The sequence below is a fragment of the Parasteatoda tepidariorum genome, chromosome 3 (assembly GCF_043381705.1).
Source record: "Parasteatoda tepidariorum isolate YZ-2023 chromosome 3, CAS_Ptep_4.0, whole genome shotgun sequence".
Taxonomy (NCBI): domain Eukaryota; kingdom Metazoa; phylum Arthropoda; class Arachnida; order Araneae; family Theridiidae; genus Parasteatoda; species Parasteatoda tepidariorum.
In genome coordinates this window covers 30,932,675-30,958,036 of record NC_092206.1, presented here as the reverse complement: position 1 = coordinate 30,958,036, position 25,362 = coordinate 30,932,675, and the positions used below count along the sequence as shown (strand labels likewise).

Below are 25,362 nucleotides of genomic sequence, written 5' to 3'. Positions count from 1 at the left end.
TATTCCAATTCTTAGTATGATGTGTAAAATTGAAAAGCTATTTAAATATATTTCGTATAAAGTATTATATTTATAAGTCATTTAAATACATTGAATTTAAAAATAAAAGAAGAACTTTACAAGAATGAAAAAGAAATATATGAAAAGTTTAGAACCGAAAGTTGCCTATTAAAATATCACTTTCAGATTTCCGTAAGTTGAAAAGTAATGAACTAAGGAGAGTTCACGTAAAAATTAATTATATGCACCGAAGCCATTATATTATGACCACCCTGCTAATATCATATAGCACCACCATTAGACATCAAAACTGCTAGCACCCTCCGCGGCATTGATTCCACAAGGTGCTGATAGGTAGTCTGAGATATCTGGTACCAAGCGATCACCAACTGGTCCTGCAATTCCCTCACATTGGGAGGGGGTAACGTGGCAGCACGAATTCGGTTTTCCAAGTAGGACCACAAATGCTCTATTGGATAAAGGTCGGGTGAATTTGGAGGATAAGGCATGACTTGAAAGTCACTGGAATGTTCTTCGAACCAATCCATGACGATTCGACCCTTATGACATGGTGCATTATCCTGTTGGTAAACACCATCCCCCGCAGGAAAAACTGTTGCCATAAATGGGTGAACGTGGTCCGCAACTATGTTCAAGTAGCTTACAGACGTCAGGGATTGTTCTATGAGGATTATGGGTCCTAATGTGCCCCATGAAAACATTGTTCCTAGGCGAGCCTATTGTTATCGATGGAGGCTGGTCATCATAATGTAATGGCTGTTCGGTGTATTTAAGACTAATATAGTATTCTTTTTTTTTAAAAAATACTTAATGTTTCTCCACGGTATCTAGATCTCTATACATAATTTGCAAGTGTTGTTCAAAAAGGATATAGTTGCTACACTTTTTCCCAAACTTTTTTTAGAGTTTGGTATTTTTTTTTTTTTTTTTTTTTTTTTTTTTTTTTTTTTTTTTTTTTTTTTNTTTTTTTTGACTTGACTGAAAAATACCGTACGGTTTTAGCTCTGCTGAGTATGGTTACTTCGGGCTAATCTACCACTCAACCTTGCATTCTATCAATCAATCAATTGCTTGTTAGTTTTTCTTATATATTCTTAATATTCACAGCATTCTTCTAAAAAACCCTTTTTAAAATAATTTATTACTTCAGATAATTTTAGACAAGATTTAAAATGCATGATATTAAAATGAAAAATTCAACATAGTGGCCAATGAAAATAATCTTCTATTTGAATAAAATAATCCAATTAATTTTACTTAAGATAATGCTTTTTTTTTGTGAAGATTACTCATTTTATTTCCTAGAAGAAAGCTTCATCAAATGGTTTAATGAAGCAAAAGGCAAAATAAAAGGTTTTTCGTCTCGTTAACCCATTAGTAGTTGGAATGAGGAGTTTACTGATGCCTAAATCCATTAAATAGGAACTTACTTTTTTTTTAATTTCAGAAAACTGATGCTGCTTTTGATATTACTTCCAGATCGAAGAAACAACATATTGGTGAAAAGAGTTGTTTGACTTTGAAACTTTCTTTGTTTGGAATTGTTTTTGTACTTGTTGAGTTCGATTTTAGAGAATAAAAGATGTTAGAAGAAAATTGTTTTTAAAAATTTAGCTTTCAAGGAATATCAGAACTCACGAAACAATTCACCTTATTGTCGAACGTGTTTCGCGTTTCCAACGGTAGGGGGCAGTATTTGAAAAAGTTGTCTCCATTTCCGGTAGAAGATACTAGTTAGAGAATATTTGCTGGTGTGAATTGCTTAAATCCGCATCTAAAGGATTAGGTAGTTGCATATTAATATAGGATAATTTTTGAAGTTATACTTCTTATGCGACTTCCAACAAGGTTGCGTTAAACGTTTAACGCTACATTTTTATTGGCCGGGAAAGCGCGTGGTAGGATCCAGTTTTCCCTCATTCATTTCAGTATTGTTTTGGTTCTCACTTGCATTAATGTATTGTTTTTCTATAAATATTTTTTTAGTTTGTTTTGATACACATATAATTTAATAGGGTAGTATTTTTTATTTTCAAATTTAGTGGATAACAATTGTAAAAAATGAGTGAAAACAATCCCACGGACAATGCGACGGATTTAAGGTTATGTCAAGGTACGTCTCTTGTGAATATCAATTGATTGTTAGGTTTTCTCTTCTGAAATTACATTATGACGCATTCACATACATTATTAATACAAATACATTTTCCAGGGCGAGACGATGAGGCAACCACAAGCACTTCCACTGGTTCAAGAGGTCCACGAGGGAAAAATGCACAATATTACCGTGATTACAGAGCACGGAAGCGAGCGGAGCAGGAAAAAGAGTCGTTGAATAGAACTAGGGATCCTTCTACGACTGCTGATTCTTCTACAATTAACGTCGCAGGTTGCGAAGTTTAACTTCTTCCGCGCGGAGGGACTCCACGCACAATTTTTTTTGATGTACTTTTTTATATATCTTCATCTAACATCTTTTTACGCAAAAACGCGACACAAAAATTAAATTCTGAATAACTGGATATAAAAACAAATTAGGAACGTTAACAAAATGATATGTCAGTGCTATGAAGTCAGGGGACGACAGCAAGACTTCCAGTAGGCTTTCTTTTGGATTTGGATAGATGGTGAACACAAATTCAGGCTATCGAAATTCCTATAAGAAGTTGAAAAAAAAGTTCCGAGAAATTGAATTTTAAAAAAGTTGTATAGTTAAAATTTTATTTCTCATGAACTATTCTACCGATTACACTCATATGTTACTCATGAGTTACTTTCTTTAAAATGATGTACAACATTTTATTCCTTACTATTAAAATTTTTTTCGACTATCATTAAATAAAATAATTAGAAATAATAAATATTAACTAAAATTTATTGTTTGCATGGAGTTGTTTTTGGATAAACGAATTTTATAATTGTATTAAATTTTTTTTTTAATTTGATTAAAAAATTTCTTGAGACGTGGCGAAATACCCAAAAATTAAAATTAAGACTACTAGGTCCCAACTTAATATCACTTTTCTGACCAAATTGTGGGGACAATATTTCTCAAGTTGCTCATTCAGAGAAAGGGCGTTCTTGTTTTCGTAACTCAAAATATTCTCGGCACTAATTAATTACCTTATTTGAGGTCATTCTCTTGAACCATTAAAATTGAGTCTTAGAATGTGAAGGCCCGATCATTAGATCAAACGTCACTCAGGGTTGTCCGTTTTTTTTCGTGCGCTGTACATTTGGACACAATATAGACTAAAAATGGCATTTAAAAAATTGTAATTTGATAGAGATAAACAGATTGCAGATTTGCAAACAGTGCTACAAAAGCATTTAGGATCTTTTAAAAAAATCCCTTGTAACTTAAAACAAGCAAAATGAATGAATGAATAATAAGTAAATATATGCAAGTCAGACGGGCGAGCGGTTAGCGTGCCTGACTGCTAGGCCAATGGCTGCTGGTTCGAATCCCACTTAGGGCATGGATGTTTCTCTCTGTGCTGTTCTCTGTTGTGTGATGTGTGAATTTTGCACACCCTATAAACGGCTATCTCTGGCAGTGGGGCGTGGGTAATGTTGCTCGCCTCCGTGACTTAGGTTCACAAGTTCCCACTGGGTAACGTTAAATGAGTAATACTTCCGGCATGTTCCTAGGCGAAGGACGTAAAAGTTCTGCCCGTGCTATTAGAAAAAAAAAATAGTGCGTGGAGTCCCTCCGCGTGGAAGAAGTTAAACTTCGCAACCTGCGACTTTAATTGTAGAAGAATCAGCAGTCGTAGAAGGATCACTAGTTCTATTCAACGACTCTTTTTCCTGCTCCGCTCGCTTCCGTGCTCTGCAATCACGGTAATATTGTGCATTTTTCCCTCGTCGACGTCTTGAACCAGTGGAAGTGCTTGTGGTTGCCTCATCGTCTCGCCCTCGAAAATGTATGTGTATTAATAATGTATGTGAATGCGTCATAAAGTAATTTCAGAAGAGAAGACCTAACAATCGATTGATATTCACAAGAGACGTACCTTGACATAACCTTAAATCCGTCGCATTGTCCATGGGATTGTTTTCACTCATTTTTTACAATTGTTATCCACTAAGTTTGAAAATAAAAAATACTACTATATTAAATTATATGTGTATCAAAACAAACTAAAAAAATATTTATAGAAAAACAATACTTTAATGACTTTTATTATTTTTATGCTAGTGAGAACCAAAACAATATGGAAATGAATGAGGGAAAACTGGATCCTACCACGTGATTTCCCGTCCAATAAAAATGTAGCGTTAAACGTTTAACGCAACCTTGTTGGAAGTCGCATAAGAAGTATAAATAACTTCAATAAATGAATGAATTGTTCGACAGTGTCATTTTAGTAAACTGGATTTTTATTTTTATTTTTAAAACGCGTCCTTCTGTGTTCAAGGGAATTAAAGGCAGAGGTTTTATCGCAAGCCAATATTTTGTTGGAATAAATCTACTCCATACGCACTTCTGCCAATATTTAAATGATTTACTCTAGCTTTAGAGAATATTCGACTCAAAAAAGCATATCCATACATGCATGAAAAAATATTTTTGAATAGGAACCACGACAAAAATGCATAGATATTTTTTTAAAGGTATCGGATATGATTTAAAAAGGGTAGGAAAATATGTATCTCACGGTTAACATTGATAAGTATCTACAATATTTTCTCGAACAAATATAAGAATGCGCAGAAATTCAGAATGGATATCCTGCTCTCTTTTATTTCCAGAGTGCTTCCGGAAGATCTTTTCATCAAAATCTGTGTCAGGAAAAAAATAACTGATTCTTTCCTATCCAGACACCAGCACATTTCCTGTCTGTTTCGAATCAAAACAAACTCTGATTTTTATAAATAAAATGATGTTTTCATAAAGGAATTCAATTTAAATTTTTTGTTGCGAATTCGAAGAAAGGATTTTTAAATATTTCACCGTAAGAATAAAACTTTTATTTCCGAATTTAAAGAGCAAAAATGTTCATACATTAGAGAATAGATAAACTTTGTTACTTAAACAGAGAGCAAAAATCTGATTTTAAGTTTTTATTAATTCAAAATAATTCACAATGTGCGATGATAATTTCACAAAGTGTGATATTCACAAAATAATTCACAAAAAGCGATACAGTAATAACTCTTTTAATACTTCTTTTGAAGATAATGTATTAATAATCTTTTAATTCCTTAATTTTGAAAAATTGAGAAGTGTTTTGTAAAAATTAAAAGAATGGTTTTAATTTAAAATTATTTCATATTTATTTTAGTTTGCAAATTCAATCTAAGTGTTATTTTTAATCTCATATTTATAACTCTTTCTGAATAATTTCGTTTCTTTTAACATAAAATTACTCCATTTCCTCTGAAGAATAAAAAGTCTTTTTGAAAGCTTCAAACCTTTTAATCCTTAAGTATAAATTAAGTTAAGGCAGTGTTATAAAGTTAAATTATTTATAAAAATTTGAGGCTTATTTTACGTTTTTAAAAATATGTATTAAGAATTTTCAATTACTTATTAAAGTAAAATAGAAAATTGAATTAGAACTTAGAAATAATGCATCTTAGCTGGACAACTCAAAAATGTACATACAAAGAAAAACAAACAGCTAGGATTTATGAATAAATGTAATGCTGCCCGCATAAATCTAATTTTTAAACAGTTTTTATTTCTTCAGAGAATCCTAATAAATTTATTACAATAAGGAAGTAAGTGGATTAATAAAATTTTAATATAATATGTATATAGTTTGCAATTTTTATAAAGTGTTTTTGGTATTTTAGTAAATATAAATATTTTGATGAATAGCATTACGAATTATAAAATAATAAACAATAGGAAAAGAAAAGGTTTTGAAAATATTTAATTGTTTTTCAAAATTGAGTCATCACTTTTTTTACGAATTCTTATATAGTTAAAGAAAATTTAAATGACGACATTAACCTTAACTAACGTTTCTCAACACATGTATATTTGTATTGACGAACAATATTACTTCATTTTTACAATCACTAATTGTAAGCAGCATTTGTGGAAGCTTAACAATATGTACGATTTTATTGATGAATAACAGTATGCGTTAGTTAAATTACATTATTATGTAACATCTATACAATAACAGATGAATTTGAAGAGATATTTTTGAAGGATTAAAATAATTAGGTGATATTTTCGAATGACTAAAAGAATATAACGCTTATAAAATGGCTTATAGTATAGTCTGTAACACTTAAGGACGACTTACATCATCATGAAATATTTGCGAGTGGCTAGCAGCATCATGTAACATGTAACACTGTAAAATAACAGTATTACAAAATATTTGTCAATTACGAGTAAAATTATGTCCCTTTTTAAAAGGACTAACAAAAGGTAAAATTTGAAAAATTGCGTACATTATTGAGTATTATTTTTGATTACTTACTGCATCCTGCAACAATTATAAATAGCATGAAATCTTTGTAATTAACTAACTAGTTATAGTTAGCTAATTTTTTAATATCAAATTAACTAACAATAATGTATATTATTTGTTATAACCAAAAAAATATTAATATTATTTTATTTATAACTTAAAAATCGAATTATTTGTTTGAACCTTGTTACTAATAATACAAGGTGCACTTGTTAACTGCCTACTGGCATAAAAGTACAAGAAGAAAGTGACTTGTTTAATTCCAGTAACCATACATTATGTAATTTATGGGAACAAAATCGAACAGATTTTCTAATGCATAAGTACTGTACTTAGGAGTTTGATTTCTTACGCAAATAAATCCAAAAAGTAAATGAAAATTTGATTTGTTTGGTTGAATCTTGTGATAAACAATACATGGTACTCTTATCAACTATCTTCCGGCATAAAAGTACAGGAAGAAAATGACTTGATTGATTCCAGTAATAATATATTATGCAATTTATAAGAACTCCATCGAATAGATTTTCTAATACGTCAATAACTTACAGAAGTATTGATATTTATAAGTTTGATTCCTTAGGCGAATCAATCTCAAAAATATATAAAAATTTTACTCAATTCTTCTTTATCATGTACAGACAGATCAACCCAAGAAATGTTGGCCATTTTTATGTAAGATGTTTACTGATTTATATTGACAGATACATTCATTCTTGGCGCCATAAAATAGCATTTTTTTTCTTGCTGTCCATTTCAAAAATTGCTTCGCAATATTTTTATAAATGTATTCCATTTCGAAGGATCAGGATCTTTTTTTACAAGTACTTCTAGTGTAGGTTTAAGTGTGAAATGATATTGTGTAGACTTAAAATGAAATGTATCTTTTATTGACACGGAAAATTTTTTGTACATTTTGTGTTAGATATGTTCATATTCTTAAGACATATTTTTCATTTGATTTATTGTGCGTTTTAAGAAAATAGTAATACTTAATTTTTATTTTCTTGCCAAAATATTGCATGTGTTTAAGGCATTATAACTATTATGTTTTTAGACCAACTTTATTATTTTGTTACGTTTTAAGAAAAAAATTCGATTCATTTATAATTTGTTTATTGGTGAAAATTAAAGGCAGGCTCTGTTCAATACTGACTAAATAGCTAATATTAAAACATTGATTACGAAATTGTAAATAGTTAGCCTTTTGTCCGGAACCTGGTTGTCGCTTTAATTAATGTTATAGTTAAATTATTTAATAATTAGTATTATATACAATAAATATTAATCGAAATTTTGCAGTTGTTTAATACAATGTTGCTATGAAATTGGTTTGATGATGGTCTTTCGGTTTCATACCATTATAAAATTAATTATTCGAAGCAAGGAAAATTTAATAATTATGCTATGAATATTACATAGTCAAAATTTTATTAACTTAATTCACTTAAACATTCAGTAGAGTAATTCTATGATCTTAAAATATTATGAATAAAAGGTGCTTTGAATTTTAATTACCTCCTACACGTGCTTCAAAAATAGCTGTTTGTTTTGATTCTTTTGCATATAAATTGAATTTTGTCCATAGATGAAGTGAAGAGAGGGGGGAGGCAGGAGAACATATAAAATTTTAATACTATTTTAATACGTTCAAACTTGTTTAGCAACCAAACAAGAATTTTTTTTTCGCGTTCTAAAATGAAGACACACACTGAGGAGAAAAATTATTAAAATTACCAGAATATAATAAAATATAATATGTTTCAGGTTTTCTTGGTAATACTAAAAAACTCGTTAATGTTTACAAAAGGTTTTATAGTATTATAATGCATGATTATATGATAAAATTATGTAAAATTTAATAATATCATCTTGATATCATAGGACATGGCATTAAAACCATTTATTCGGTTAAATTTACTTTTCAGTTTTGCATATTTTGCTAAATATGTTGATGCAAGAAGTACAATTATAAAATTCAGAATTTCCGGCCAACTGTTACCATCTAGAGGAAGAAATTACCAAATGGATGATTTGAATACTGCATATTTCAGCATTATTAACTAGAGTTTTGTTCTATTTCTTGCCAGAAATTTCTTTGATATACAGTATTCTGTTAAATCTACAGTATGGTAATTTTACCAGAATTTTTTCTTTGTGTAGTTTAAAGGGGAAAATGAGTTTCAGGCAGTATTTTAAAGTAGTTTTTTGACTCATTTTATATTTTTTTGTATACATTTATTATAAATTATGATTTTGAAACATTATGATTTTTTTAAAAGTTCAGAGATAGATAAATTGCATTGAAAGCCATTTAGAAGTAATGGATAATTGAATTTTTGTTTTCAATATACATTCTTTCCTTGAAATTAGAAATATATTTTTACCTTTCAAAAAAATGTCAAAAAATAAAACTTTTTGCCATTCTTTTTAATGTAAATGAAAAATAAGAAGAACTAGTGCTCTGCAGTAAGTTCTGTATTCAGAGAAGAATTTTGAATATTTGCCGATACATTTAATATTTTTTAAATGCAGAAAATAACACATTCTTTTATTTAGGCATCTACAATGCCTTTTTCTTGTGTATTTTGTGAAAAATTATTATCCGAAGAGAAAAAAAAATCTGCCTACCCCCTCCCAAAATATACTTTTTCTTTAGTCTGTTTCTGACAAATAAAAAATAAATCAAAACTATGTATATATATATATATATATATATACAGTCAATTCGCTATAACTCGAAGTACGATAACTCGAATATTACTATAACTCGATTTTTTTATGAGGTCCCGACCCTTTTATCTTCAATTTCATGTTAATTATTCTCGATTACTCGAATTTTACTCCCTTTAACTCGATTTTTTTTGNACACCAAGCGACTACGTGAATGTCGACATTCTCCTGATTCCGGTGTTTCACCGTAATATATATATATATACATATATATATGTTACGGTGAAACACGTATATACTTTTTTTAACTTTCTTAGTGTTTACTTGTATTTATTTATTTATTATATATATATATATATATATATATATATAGTTCAAAGTGTAGAGAAAACAAGGGAAAAATTACAGAACAATGAAAAAAGGGAAAAAAAAGAAAAATAGCAATAAAAAAAGCATAAAACCGGAAAAAAAAACAAAAACATTTTTTAAAAAATTCGGAAAATAAAATATATAATCTTTTCATCAGCTCACACGATTATATCCGCAAAAAAGAAAGCTTTCTAATATTGCATCAATATAGCCAACGCAAAATATATTAATAAAATAGTGTGAGAAGCACTCAAAAAACTTTTACAAAAAAATTACAACAAATAAATTAGAACGCAATAAGTAGACATATATCACGTAAAAACAGAAAATAAAATATAAAGAAAAAACAGAATAAAACAGAATAAAAATTGTTTTTCTTTCTTATCATGGTAACTTAGAGCAAGGCATAAAATCTATTTATTTGGTTAAATTTACTTTTCGATTTTGTACTTTTTTTGAAGTGTGATAATAAAAACTATAATTTTTAAAAACAGAATGTCCGTTAAACCGTTTAATATGATTGGAAAAATATTACCAACTGAATGGCTCAAAGTTCAAAATGTAGAAAAAACAAGGCAAAAATTACAGAACAATGAAAACAGAGGGAAAAAAAGAAAAGTAACAATAAAAAAAAAGCAATAACAATAAAAAAAACGGTTGTACAATATTTTGTTTGTTTCTATTGGCATGCGTTTTGGATTTTTCGTTTGTTTTCCTTAGCAAAAGGAAAAAAATATATAATTTAATATAGCCTAAAATTTTGCAGCCATCAGAAGTAGTATTTATTTATTTTCAAGAAAAAATACTTCTTTATACATCTGTCGCAAGAAATTATGACTTACATATGAACTACCAAATGTTTTTTTTCTTTTTGAAATAAAATATTATATTTTGTTTATATTCTGTGAATTTTATATTAAATTAGAAAAATAACAAACAACCGATATCCTTCCTGCGTTCTAGAAAAGGAAGGAAGATCATGATAAGATTCTATTCACATATATATTACGAAAAGTTTGTCTTAAATTGTCAGGATTTTCATCTCTAAAGCGGTTACCGGAATTCCGAACCGCAGCAGTATGAGATTATTCGTAAGTAAATAATATTTCTTTTTGTCTTAATTTTTAAATAAAAATTGCGTAAAATATTTTGAGATAAACTAAAAGATTTATTTCAGTGTTTTAGTAAGGATTTTAGTATTTTTTAATAAAATAGTTTTTAGTATTTTTTAATTAAAATCTCGTACACCTTGCTATTTATTATCATAAAAAGTTTATGAAGCAAATAGAAAATACTGCTTACGTGGTTTTCTTTCATAAAGTCATAAGGAAGTTGTTGTCCAACAAGAATTTCGCTTAAACTTTTCCTCCTTTTCATAATTTGAATTGAACTGAACTTAATTTTTATTTTGTAGCCTAAAATGCATGTTTTTCAAAGTATGTATGTTCACTATTATAAATCTAATTCAAAAAAATTAATAAATGATTTATTCACATTACGTGAGATGATTTAGCATACTGATTTAGTGCTATGATATAATAAATTATATGTTTCCAAAATGGGAAAAAAAATACTAGAAGTTAATTACGTGAACATTGTTCAAATTACATGAATGAATTGAGCCGAATCTCTCCGGGATTCTGAATATATTTTTGGGTGCCCTTACCTAACTCGTGCCATTTGTTCTTCAATTTGATAAAGGCTTTTAAGCCGTACTATGTGATGAGTACCCATGCCTGCATATGTATGAGCTATAATAAATAAATTAAGAACATTTTTCAAATTGCTCAAAGGAGTATTTTTTACGAAAAACGCTGAGCATCTTGAAAAATACACCAAGCTTTTTGTTCGTACTAATCATAAGAAATAGGTGAAAATTACAAAAAAATATTTCAAAATAGAATAGATTGTTGCTAATATGTGTGTATTGAGATAGTCGTTTTATGGTCCACATGGGAATTCTTTACCGAGAATGCTATAAAACGCTATTTACCTTTGATATAAATAGATATTTATTTTTGATGAAAATGTAACTGTAAAAAATTTATAAAATATAAAGTAACTTCTTTAATTATTTGTTTGTAAAAAAAACGAGACGACTGCTTTTAACATATTTTAATACTATTTTTGTATTTAACAATTTTTATTTCGAAACATAATTAAAATTTAAAGTGAAATTCTTCCTGAGAAAGCAAAATAAAATGCAACGTAAGCAGATTTTGGTGAAAAAAAAGTTATATCTTTTACGAACCTAACATTGATACGTAATTCTTACTCGAAAGTGGTATTGCTAACAAGTTCAAACACTTACTGAATATCTATTTTCGTTTGTAACTACCATGAACGAATTATTCCTGATGAAGATAAACTGCGACGGCAACACATTTTGCAGACTATCAAGTGAGATTCCAAATCATAGAAAGAAATATTTGTCAATTAGTAAGTCATCCTTCATTCATTCACTGTGAATATTTCAACCATAAAAGTATAACGCTTAAGTACAATCCACCATGAAGTCATCATCATGTATTTTTAATAGCTTCTTTTCTCTCTATTCCATACACCACTGCACAGATATTAGGCACACACATAGTTAGTTCAACCACAGTTATTACCCCAGTACAACTCTCTAGTAACACTGATGGGAAACGATTAGTTCCTGGCTCGTATTTGAAGCGCAGTTAAATTCACAGCTCATTTGTTTAAAAGTGTTTATTTTCTTTAAATTTGCTCTGTGTCAAAAGGAGAAAAAGAAAAATCTATATTAATATTTAATAGAAAAACGTTTCATGTAGTAATTATAAAAAATAACACTTACCCATAAATGTATTCTTCTGATAGTTAAAAGAGTTAATGGTGCAGGGCAAGATATAAATGTGTATTATGTGCAACATAGATATAAGTTTACGAACAAAAAATGATTTAGTGAAATTAAAATATTTTAATCAAATTACTTTAAATACTAAAAAATCCTAATAATTAGTATTCCGAATATTTAGTTATTAGTCATTAAAAGAACAAAAACATCCACGCATTTTATGGAATAAAAATACTAAAAAAAAACGGCTAAAGAGAGTATTTCAAATTCTATAAGAAAAATAAATGAAAACGAGCAACTCATTTTCCAACTAGTAAGAAAGCTTGATATAACGGTGGGGCTCTGAAAACGATATGCAATTGTTGTCGTTTTCATTTTTTTGAACAGAAATGTTTAGTTTATCTAGATCTTCTGACTTTAGAATAAAAACTTTTTAATACTTTTTGAGAATACAACTTAAGTTTCAAAATAACATTGAAACTAAAATTTAGAGATTTCTACTTTTGAAATATGGATATAACTGCCTAAGCGAAGAATAGTTATTTTTCCCTAATTAAATTTAAAAAATGACTTTACAAATATTTGTGATAAAATAACTATTCTTCTTTTTTTTTAATAAAACCATAAAGTTTGCGAAATAAGTGTATCAAATGGCACAAGTCTACTAACGAAAAGAATTATTTCACGAAAGTAATTGTTGCGCGATTTTTTAAAAATAATATTTTTCATTATTTCATTAACGAAACAATTTAAATTATAATATTGTTGATAGTTAAAATATCCCATGTATCACTCACAATTCGAGCTGATTTTTAATACAAAGAGAATTTAAAGTAAGTCTTAAAATACGACAAAAGTTTTGTCTTATTTTCTTCGGTTTTGGAAGCATAAGTATTTGAAAAAAGAAGTTTGGATGAAAAAAATTTGAATAGAATCATCGATTTTTTATCGAATTAGAAACAGAGGCTTGGGATGTAGAACTATTTTACGAATTTTAAAAAACTTATAGATATTTTACCAGTTCTATATAAAGAACTAGTTCATTATTCAAAACTATTCTAAAGAAATTTGAAAAACAAATAATCAAAACAATAAATTATCGTCGAAACAACTGGTGCTCTTCATTTTCCAATAGTTGAAATAGAAATTAATCATGTAAATCTAGTACTCTGAATGATACTTTTCAGCAAAACAAAAAAATTTTATATTTCAAAATTAAAACTGAGTCTCTGAGATAAACGTTTTTGTAAATTTACCGCTTTGTATGGTAATGAGATTTCCGGTAAAAAAAATCCAAAACATCGTCGATATTTAAACCATTCATTTGTTAATTTTTACGGAGACGTTTTTCAGGAAATTTTGATTTCAACATTATAGTTCTTATGAAGTAAAAAGTACAAAACTGAAAAATAAATTTTACCTAATAAATAGTTTTTATTCCATGTTCTAAGGTATAATGACAAAATTACCAAAGTTTATTACTTATTATAATACCCTATTTTATGGTTTATTTTACCAAAATTATTTGCAAGGCCCTTAAGTAAAAACATTGAGTTTTTGGGAGCTCCCATAGAGCTAGAAACGTGACAAATTTTATCAAATTCTGATAATTTTGACCACACTTTTTTGGCAGTGTTTATTTACGCATGTCTAAAAACTGGAAAACGTTTATGATTACGTTTCTGTCTTATTTTGAAAAAAAAAAGGTTTTTTCTTCCTCTTGAGAGCAGGTAAAATAGTGAACTGTTTTTTTTGAAGTGCGGCAAAGGATTTTAGGTAACCACTTTCATCTAAATGGTTTTAGAGCCACGGTACGGTAAAAAGTTTACCTACTACTTCACTGACAAATTCATCGTTTTTTTATTTCTTTGAATTGAATTCATGTAGTTTGCTTCTTTCAGATATTTCTTTCAGTTCAGTCCCATAAAATTCTTAGATTTTAACTCTTTAACGATGTTGCCTGTCGATAAATCTAAAAATAAATTTTTTGAAGTAAATTATGATTTATTATAAGTCTTTAAATTGTTCACTATTTTTTTTAAATCTTAGATCTATTCTTAGATCTTAGATCTGTTTACTAAAATTCACATATATATTAATAGCATACAATATTTATAATTTTAAACTAATAGAAAAATAAATACGAGAAAGCATTGTTATTGTAGATTTTTCTTTTCTCTGTTTATTGTAGTATTTATCACATGACAGAACAAAAAACAGGAGTAATAAAACGGAATAAAATATGATATATAAATAAAATGAATGATAGAATGAATGAATATGATATATAATTATGATATATAAATAGAAACATGTCGGAAAACATTTTAAAAATGATTTATAAACTGTAAGAAAAATATTTAGAATTGATTAGAGAATTTTACGTTTCTACTTAAGGGCACTCTATGAAAAAAATTTCAAAACTCATCTTTTACGGATAATTTTTATTCAAATTTCGTAAAATACTCAACCTAGAAGTCTCAAAGAAGCATTGTTCGGCCATGCTACAAATTTTATCGTTACTAAATTGAAAACCATCTGGTATCAGCAATTTAAATCTACTCTATCAAATAACTGTTTCATTTTCGGGTTGCTAGAGGGCTCAAGTGTCACGTTTGGATACTGAAAACGATCCACAGTGACGTAATCATAATACTTTTTATAAAGTTTCTTTTCCCCAAACGCGCAGAACGATCCTCTTCAATATTAGAAAGAAACGATTAGTTTTATAGATTTGACAATTTGCAATCTATAATTTAACATCTCGGTCTTATTTTTATGTATTTCAGTGCGATTAAGTGACATGAACGAATAATTCTTCTCCGTGGTTTATAGTTACTGTTTTGTTTTCTTCTTTATAAAATTTATTAAATCGAGACAGATTGCTTGAATTTCTGTAAGGGTTTTTCAGAATCATTTTTATGTCAAGTCTTTGCATGGAAGCATACAATTTTATTTCCTAACCAATTCGGAATCTTTTATTTTTAGATTTTATTTATATTATTCGTAAGAAGTGTTCCTATCATATATTTATTTATGCATTCTATTCATTCTCTCATATGTTAAATTCTAATCTAAGCAGATAAAAGAAAAATCTAGATTAGTAATTTTTCGAATAACATTTTGTAGGAATAATAAGCAATAACGCTTTTCCGTATTTACTCTTTTATCAGTTTAAATTATTAACCGTTCCTGGCATCCATATAATTATGCATTTCATTCAATTTTGAAAAAAAAATATTAACACAGACAAAGGTGAGAAATTAAAATATTTAGGTTAAATCGTAATTTACCTCATAAAATGTAATTGCGCCTTCATAAACACGCGGGAGCTTTAAAGAAAAAACATTAAAAAATTTATGGAATTAAAATAAAGCAAATAATCGAACAATTAAAAAGTATTTTTGAAGTTCAACTGAATAATTTTAACAAAAATAAAAGGATAAACTAAAAATAACAAAAATAAAAGGATAAACTGAAAATAATAAAAATAAAACTAAGCTTTACCGTAGCAGTTTAGCTTTTTCTACCATTATAGGGCACGGAACTCATTTACTTTAAGCGTGCCGCCATTTTAAATCATTTTGAAAAAAAAAAGTGTATATCTCTCCATTATGAGCATTTCTTAAATTCTTTACACTAAAATATCGGCACATTAAAAATTTTTTTTTGTAAGAATAATTTGCAAGATTTGTAAGGTTGTGAAGCCTCTATTTTAAATTACTGCATGAATGAACATTACATTTATATTCAGGCAACTTTTTATGGCAAACACTAATAGTCTATGGCTGATTTCATATTTAGAACAAAAATTGCCCGTTTGAAGAACATGTAATTTTATAATTAGTTTAACACAGACAAAAAGATTTTCACAAATTATTTCCCAGGATTAAAATTTATGCATATTTGCAAACAATATACAAAACTTAAATTGGATTGGTTAGTAGAGTTAATTTTCGAGTAAGACAATTAAATTTGTTTAATGTAGTTTTATTTAAGTATTTACAAAATTTAACAATGATTTAATTATATTATTATTTCGATAAATATGCATTTATATCATGATCATGATCATGATCATTATCATAAATGATACATATACAGTGGTGGCCAAAAGTTTCGTGGTGGTTTTTGAAANAGTGTGGACACTTTTTGAAAGTTTCATGTTTTCCAACTTTGTGTGCTTGTAGAATATATTAAGTTTCACTTAAGTTTTGTTGCATTCAGTTCTTAAAGATATCTAAATTTTTATTTTGAGCTTATTTAAATCTTTTAAAATAACATTGTTTGAAGTAATACAATAATTCTATCAAGCTTGAAACATTTTCAAAGTCAAATTCTTGGCCATAGATGGCGCCACTGAACAACAGGAAACGCACACTCTGCCTTAAATCTGCTCGGTTTCACCAAGCAGGTCTGCCCGTGTAGCATTAGAAACAACAACAACATTTTCAAAAGCAATATAGACTTCAAAAGATTTAAACATATAATTATTTGACTGAAAAATTAAGAGGATTTAGTTGAAAATTGTATATTATTTTAATATTTGAAATAACTCAATATGGCTAACTTGCTTAGAATGAGTTTTCAAATCAATATTACATTTTAATTCAAACATATAATTGGAAGTTTTACGGAATTACGATATTTGAAGTAATCACATTTAGCAAACTTGAAACATGATTTCAAATATATGCAACTCGAATTTATGGAACATTTAATGAGTTTTAGTATAAATTACATTAAATTAAAATCTAAACTTAAATTTAATTTATTTTGTTTGGAACATTTTTCATAATAAATCTAATTTGCCAAAAAGGCTCCCAATATCCCTATAATCTGAGCAATGCGTTTTATATAAGAATGACCAATAGTTATTAAATTTGTTTTTGAAGTAATACAATATAACGAATAAGCTTGAAAACTATTTTTAAATCAATACAAATCAAATTTCGCGATACTTAATATTTGATTTTTCGTTATTTGTTCTGTCGTAAGCAGTTAACTGAAAATTTTAACAGTCATTAGAAATAAATGAAACAGCACAATTTAAATAAAAACATTGGACAATATTTAAATTAATCCAATTCCAATTCACAATCTATACAATTTAATATTTTATTTCATAATTTATATTGATTAGGGTATTTAATTAAATGTTTTATAGCACTAAATTGTTTGAAGTGACACAATTCACCTTACACATAAATACTACTCAAAAAACATCACATAAATGCTCATTAAATTGAAAATTAGATTTTTAATTTAATGTATTAAATAAAGTACACAAAATGAAATCATCAAATCACTATTGCATGATTTACTCTTAACTTATTTTCTAAATTCTAGAGCAAAGGTTTTCAGAACTTTTTTTTAGCCATAAAACCCTAAATAATTGGCATTCTTTTGATGGAAGCCCAATAAATTTTCTGTTGCATTTATATGAATATTTGACTTCGCCTAATTCGGATGTAAGAGCATTAAATCTGAATTTTTTTTGCATCTAAAGCTAAAGATATTTTTAAATGACATGATTAGTCGAAACACATTCGAACGAAGCAAAAGTGCAAAAATGTTATTTAAAACGAACGCTTAAAAGGGAGTCACCTCAACTGTTGCGGCATCATCTGGATTAAAATGGCATATGAACTCGGAACTGTCAAAGATGTCTCCATACGTGGTTAAGGACACTTTTCTCTTAAAACATGTTCAGAAACACACGAAGAAATAGTTCATAAAAGAAAAATTATCCTAGCGGCATATGACGACACTTTCGAGCATGGTTTTCTGTGTAATTTTAATCCTGATGATTTACTCTAACTACTCTAGAAGTTTTTCGCAATATTTGCGTGAGCCCCTTTGACTTTGATGCTTATTAACTTATACATTTCAAGAAAGATAGAATAAAAATGTAATTACAAAAATAAGAAGAAAAAAACTGTAACTAGGATTAAACACCGATGGCTGATTTGAAATCAGTGATAAAAAGTATCTAAGCTGTGTTACGAAATCTCATGAAACAAAAATAAACATGTACACCTGTGCAATCCATTAAAAATAAAAATCATGAGCAATTATGGACATATAAGCCTAAGAAAGACTATTTATTTAGAAAAACTGTGAGAAATGAATCTTTTTCATTCTTTTGTCAATGATAGTCTTAAAATTAAGTCTTGTTTTAAATTAGTTTTTTGTAGCATGCAAAATGAAAAATGCTAAAAATGAATTAAATTTGCTGAACTACGTCTTTCGTTAAGCGAAAAAGAACTGTTATAAACGTTTGATTTTTTTATCATTTGAGTATCATTTACATAGCTGAATTTAGATATATTATTTCGAATTGAAAAATTTGATAGGAAATACCAATGCAATTTTATAAAAGCATATTATTTGTATAATGAATTCAATAAGCGGTTATTAGAAAGTAATTGTATATATAAATATATATTTTCAATTTTGATTTTTTCAACTGGAATTTTATTCAAACGATTTTATGAAAATAAGTAAAATATGAAAAGAACAAATTATTCTACGGATATAATTAGAAAATTAAAAATATATAACAATGTTAATTACTTTAATAATGATTAAAAAATATCAAACTCTCGAAACCGCTATGATTTTACTACGGAGCAATAAGGCTTTAGGGAACGCCTTTTGGGAACCCGAGTCCGGAACCAAACTAGTACATTTTGAAAAAAAAAAAAAACATTAGATAACTTTATATTCCTATTAATGAAACTTATTTTAGAATTTTCGTTTGACAAACCATTGTTAAATTAGTTTTCACGATGAGTTTGCACTGTTCACAAATGATAAGCAGCTAAATTACATTGAAAATTTTACTAAATAACATTATTTGTAGTACTACAATAAAACTAACAAGCTTGAAACATTCTTTCAAATCAATACAACTCGAATTCGCGACACTTAATTTTCCTGTCACGGACATACAATTTCAGTTCTTAGGGCCATGTTGAGGGGAAATTGCCTTTTTAACACAAGCTTTGATAACGACACTGCTTGAAACTGCATTTGCTGGGGATGACTCTAATCTTCATCGATCTGGGAACGGATAAAAAAAAAAATTCCTGGGGCGATAAACAGGAGAAAAAAAAACTTAGAATGAAACATAAAACTCAGAAAAAGAATAAAAACGATAATGCACTCTCTATTCTGCTAAGACACAAATTAAGTTGAAATTCTTTGCTATATCGAAAAGAAAATACACTGTGAGAATAATGATTATTTGTTATATCGAAACTGCCTTTAAGCGGATAAGCTGTGTTTTAGAGTAAAAGCTTTGATACTTCTCAAGGATGAGAAGGAAAAAAAAATGTAAGTGTTTTTCGTAAAAAAAAAGTTAATGCGTTCTTTTGCATGTGTTTTGCATATTAGAAGAAATTGAGAGCCTTAAGAAATATTGGTTTGCTGCAACTCAAGCCATTGCTATTTGCTATTTTATAGTAAATATGTTTTGTTATCACCGTCTTTATTTATTAAAAAGTTATGGCAATATTGGTGCTGTGATTTAAATGCAGTTCATGCGTATGATCTCGTAAAAATTCCGTTAACTTGAATATAATCTTTCTGCAAAATATTCCGGATCAAATTACTGTATGAAGTACCGGCACTTTGGATGCATCATCCGTAAAATCTACTTTTCCGTAAAATTCATCTTTGACAAAAAATTTTATACCATAATTTTTTCAGTAATATTGATTCAATTTGAGTGATTCAGTGATTTTATGATAATTATTACTGTAAAAATTAAGGTACATTAGATTTTTTGTTTCGCAATATGTTGCAGCAAAAATTGATTTTAAGGTAAGGAACTACCGGCGCACTGAATGGTGGTACTTCTTACAGTAATTTTTTACAGTGTACTTAACAATTTGATATAAATATGCTATCTTTAGAATGAGCGTGGTCTATACAAACCTAGATTTTCATATATATTTCGAAATTTTAACAAATAAATCACTCTTTAAATGAGAAGCAAAAATAAAAGTTATATACAGATTTGATGTAATAGTATTAACATTAATCAAATCTACGCCAGAATCTAAATTTCCAAAACATGTTTGTTTGTTGGATTTAACTCAAAAATATTCTTAATAATCACCTTTTAGTTTCATTAAACAAATAAGTCCGTTTTGATGACATTAATTTTTCACTGCCTTGATTGCTAAAAATAATGTGTTATTAGATATTAAAGAAACTTCATTAAATGAAAAAGATATGGAGTTGGTCTTTGTAGCAAATAAATTTTTCTTACTATCAAGTATATCTTTCTATCGCGACAAGGTGGTATGGTGGTCAGAGATTTCATCTCATGTTAGAAAGGTCTCGGGCTTGAATCCCGGTCAGATGTGAGGAACTATCTTTGAACTATTTGTCCTTCTTAGTGGGGGAACAACGTTGGCCCACCTTATATGATGCCCCTGAAGAAGTGGTTAACACATCTGCCTGATTAACTAAATCAAATATAAATGGGTGGACATTGAAAAAAATACATGTCTTTCAGCTTTAGTTCCTCGGAATTATCCATTTCATGGTAAATCATAATTTTATCACATTTTGTTTAAATTTAATTATAAAATTGCAACTTTTAAGGAGCTAATTTCAATGATGATTGACACTAAATAATACTAAAACCAAGTATATGCTAGCAAAGGAAAGACACTCAATCATCTAAATAGTGGTCATCATGAGTTTGAAATTGTACTTTGTTCTAATTTACTTAGATCTTTGATTACAAAATAAAAAATGGCATTACTTCTGAATTCTAAAAACAAATTTCATTGGGTTAATAAAGTGTTTTTAGACTTCGTACGTGATTGAGATCTCACTTTTTCTCCAAAAAAAACACACACNAAAAAAAAAAAAAAAAAAAAAAAAAAAAAACGTATGCGTGAAAAAAGTTTCATATGCATAAAGCTTCGTTTAAGCCAGTCCTAACGTATGGTTCAGAAACCTGGCTTATGACGTACATAAAATATCAGGTTTTGAAGAAAGGTTTGCAGAAATATACTTTGTGGTATGGGAGAAAATGGCCTTTGGTCATTTTCTGTCACAGAATGGAAATTCTGTAAATTTTCATTTTCGGAGAAAATTTCATCGAATTTTTAAAGAACCCAATAGCACTAATAATAATATAGTTAAAAGAATGATCTGGGCTTCTCATGTTACCAGAATAGGTTTAAAAGAGAAGAAAGGAAATTTTTCATGTCGAAGTCCTTCACTAGTCTGATGGAAGGAAAGCTGAAATAACAATGGTTCGATTCTGTGGAATCAGATTATAGAATGATTGGGATGTCCCAGTGGGATCTTCAGCAAAAGTCCTTGGCTCACCTTGGACTGTTGCACCAAATATGATTAAAAAAATCCTTAAAAGGATACACCAAGTTACTTCTGTTTAGTTTCGTTTCCTTCACTAATTTTATTAACTAATACAAAGATTGCATTGATAAAAAAATCAGCAAATAATTGTCTTTTTGCAGTATAAAATAATTTATTAATGAATAATATTTTTAAAAAAGTAAAAATACTAAATCGATTTAATTTTACCATTTTTACCTTTAAAGTAATTTTTGAAATATCTTGTACTTTTTTTAAATTCCAGGTACCACTTTTGGCAGTGGCAGTTTTTGTCACTGTCACAGAAGCTGGCATGAGCTACGGTGGAGGAGTTTACAGAGGTGGAAAAGGAAAATATGATGGCTATAGAGGAGGAGGCGGTGGACGAGGTGGGGGATTTGGTGGAGGTGGAGGACGTGATGGCGGATTCGGTGGTGGTGGACTTGGTGGAGGTGGATTCGGTGGTGGAGAACGTGGTGGTTTTGATAAAGGAATCGGTGGAGGAAAGTTTGGAGGTGGCGGAGGGCGAGGAGGAGGCGGTGGATTTGGTGGTGGAGGACGAGGAGGTGGATTTGGTGGTGGAGGACGTGGGGGTGGATTTGGAGGAGGAGAAGAGAAAGGTATTGGAGGTGGATTCGATAGAGATGATTTTGGTGGAGGTGGAAGGGGTGGTGGTGGTTTTGGTAAAGGTATTGGGGGTGGATTAGATAGAGATATTGGTGGAGGAGGAAGAGGAGGAGGAAGAGGAGGAGGTGGATTTGATAGAGACATTGGTGGAGGTGGCTTCGGAGGCGGGCTCAATCGAGGAGGTTATGATGAGGAAGACTTTGCTGGTGGACGAAGAGGTAAAGGAAAATTTGGAAAAGTCTAAGATATGGATTAGTTGAATTAAGGAAAAAAGACTTGAAGACTTACACTCAAAAGGTTGTGATAAATAAAAGTGAATAAAACTTTTTTTTCTATTTTTTAAAATACACAGTTTGTAACAATTTTACAATATTTGTTTTCTTTAACTTTTTTGTGGACAGCATATTGTTTTCTATTTTCCTGGAATTGATTACTTTCTGTAAAATGCATTTACTTATTTTTTGTGATTGCAATTGTGTTGCATTGTTCTTAAAAATAAATTTGTATTACAATTATTAAAATTTTTTTTATTTCCCTGAAGCTAATTATTTTTGTGAAATACTTTATTATTTTAAATGATTTATACTGTGCTGTATATTTTTTAAAAAATAAATATTTATGAAGCAATTTGATATATTTTTTAGTGTTGGCCACATGTGTATAATTATTTAAATTTTACACCATATGAATTACTAACCAATATTAGTGTGACTGTCAGAAAAAAAAAAGATAATTCATAAAATATCAAGTATATTTTTAAGTTAAGTTCATTTTATTTGAAAAAAAAAAAGAAAATAAATAAATAAGTAAATAAATATAAATAAATTGAAATCAAAGCACTCTACTAAATTTCTATCACTTTAAGTGAAAACGTAAGGAAAATGCAAATTATTACTTTCAAAATATCAGTTCTCTTTGGAGACTTTTTGTTTTTTAAGTCGATTAGGTCATTCACTCTACCAGGAACGTAATATCATTTATTTATTCAATCACAAAGGCCGTCGAAAATGTTTTCAGTTCATTTTCAAATCATGAAATTAGATTTAGTTTTAAAAAACTCTTTGATTGCGTTTATTTGTTTTTTATACTGTATAAATTTAAAAAAAATGCAAGAAACTTCAATTAGAGAAAAAATAAGCTCAATTTAAAATATGCTATAGTAAGTAAGATGTTTTGAAAAAATTACCTTTAACGAAATGAAGATAATTTTTTTAAGATACAGATTTCATTGAAAAAATTTATACCGTTTAAATTACGTTAACTTTAAATGTTGTTAAATTGTAATTTAAAATGAATAGATATTTGCATTAAGTTTATTAATAATTTCGGGACAAGGGTCTTGAATATAAAGATTGTTAAATAATTAAAAAATAAAATAAATAAGAATAAAAATGGATTCTCGAAAATTTCTGGTGCTTTTTCCTTCTTGAAAAAGAACTAAAAAATCACTTGCAGAAATTTAATATAAATTTATATTCATTTTTGAACATAGGAGTAAGTACGATGATAATTTGACTTATGATTGATGTTTTAAATTTCTTTGTAAGTCTCAGTATAAATCGTATTAGCATGGCTAGTAAAAAATAAGGGATTTTTTTTGAAATAACTCATATCATTTCGATATTGTAGAACATTTTCAAAGCAGAAACAAAAAACAAATCGATTCTTTTTCGGGGGGGGGGGGAGAAGAAAAACGAAACTTGTTTTAAGAAGAATGTCTTGAAGGGGACATGATCAGCTACTTCGAAAATCATCACCGAGGGAAGAGGGGGATAAAGTAATCGCATTAGAGCAAGTCATTTTCAAGATTGTTCACTTTATCTCTCCGCTAAATGGACCAGAATAACTTTAAGGGTTGCTGATCCTCGTCTGATAACGCATTTTCATCCGAAGATTATTTTATTCTTCTTTCCAGAAAGGAAACAGATTAAAGATTCCCATCACTGGAGTAATGAATTGATGCACTTCCGAAAATTCTAAAAATTAGAATCAAAAAAGTTTTAACGTGACAACGGTAATGGAATGCTAAAAAGAGGTGCGTACTGCTCTTTTTATTTTGTTTAAATCATGATGTATGAAACAGTATAGTGTCAAGTCTATATGATAAATTAAGAAATTTTCATGAATAAATGAAAAACACAAAATTTTGGCGATGATTAGGTACTCTAAGAATAAAAAAAAACACTTATCACCTTGAATAATTTATAAACTAATAATTTTCGCTCACATTCTGTGGTTTTTTATTAAGTCTACAATTATGATACAATATACTGCAAGGTCTATACAATAAATTGGAAAGTTTAAATGGATAAATCAAAGTCAAAAAATTTTTGTACAGAGATTTCCGATAATTAGGTGCCGTTTAAAAAATAAAACTTAAAATCTTAATCAATTTTAAACTAATACTTTTGATAACATTCTGTGTTTTTTTTTTATTAAATCTAAATTAATGATACAATATATTGTTAAGTCTATAGGAAACATTGTAAAGTATACATGAATGAATGAAACAAACAAAATTTCGATATAGATATTTCCAATCATTAGGTGCTCAGAGAAAAAAAAATTATCACCTTGAATGATTTCTAAACTAATAATTATCACTCAAATTCTGTGTTTTTTTTATTAAAAGTCTACATTTATGATGTACTATACTGTTAAGTCTGTACAATAAATTGGAAAGTGCATGTAGATAAATGAAAAGCAAAACATTTCTGTTCAGATAATTAGGTCTCTTTTGAAACTGGAAACTTATAAACTTAATACGTTTTAAACTAATAATTTTTATCACATGCTGCGGTTTTTATTAAATCTACCTTAATAATAAAATATATTCTTAAGTCTACCTGAATAAATGAAAAATAAAACAAAATTGGCACAGATATTTTCGTTAATTAGTTGCTCTGAGAAAAAAAAATATCACCTTGAATAATTTCTAAACCAATAATTCTTGCTCAAACTGCGTTTTTCTTAATTAAGTCTACATTAATGAAACAATGTGTTGTTAAGTCTATATGATGAATTCTGAAGTCAACTTGAATAAAGATAAAACACAAAGTT

The 25,362-nt window shown here is 28.3% G+C and overlaps 1 protein-coding gene across 1 annotated transcript; it reads left to right on the top strand.

Moving 5' to 3' along the window:
• Positions 1–10,457: 10,457 nt before the first annotated feature.
• On the top strand, positions 10,458–22,929 carry LOC107456078 (acanthoscurrin-2). The gene is made up of 2 exons (XM_016073846.3): positions 10,458–10,588; positions 21,941–22,929. The coding sequence occupies exons 1-2, from the start codon at positions 10,577–10,579 to the stop codon at positions 22,544–22,546; spliced, it is 618 nt and encodes a 205-aa protein (XP_015929332.2). The 5' UTR covers positions 10,458–10,576; the 3' UTR covers positions 22,547–22,929.
• Positions 22,930–25,362: the final 2,433 nt, after the last annotated feature.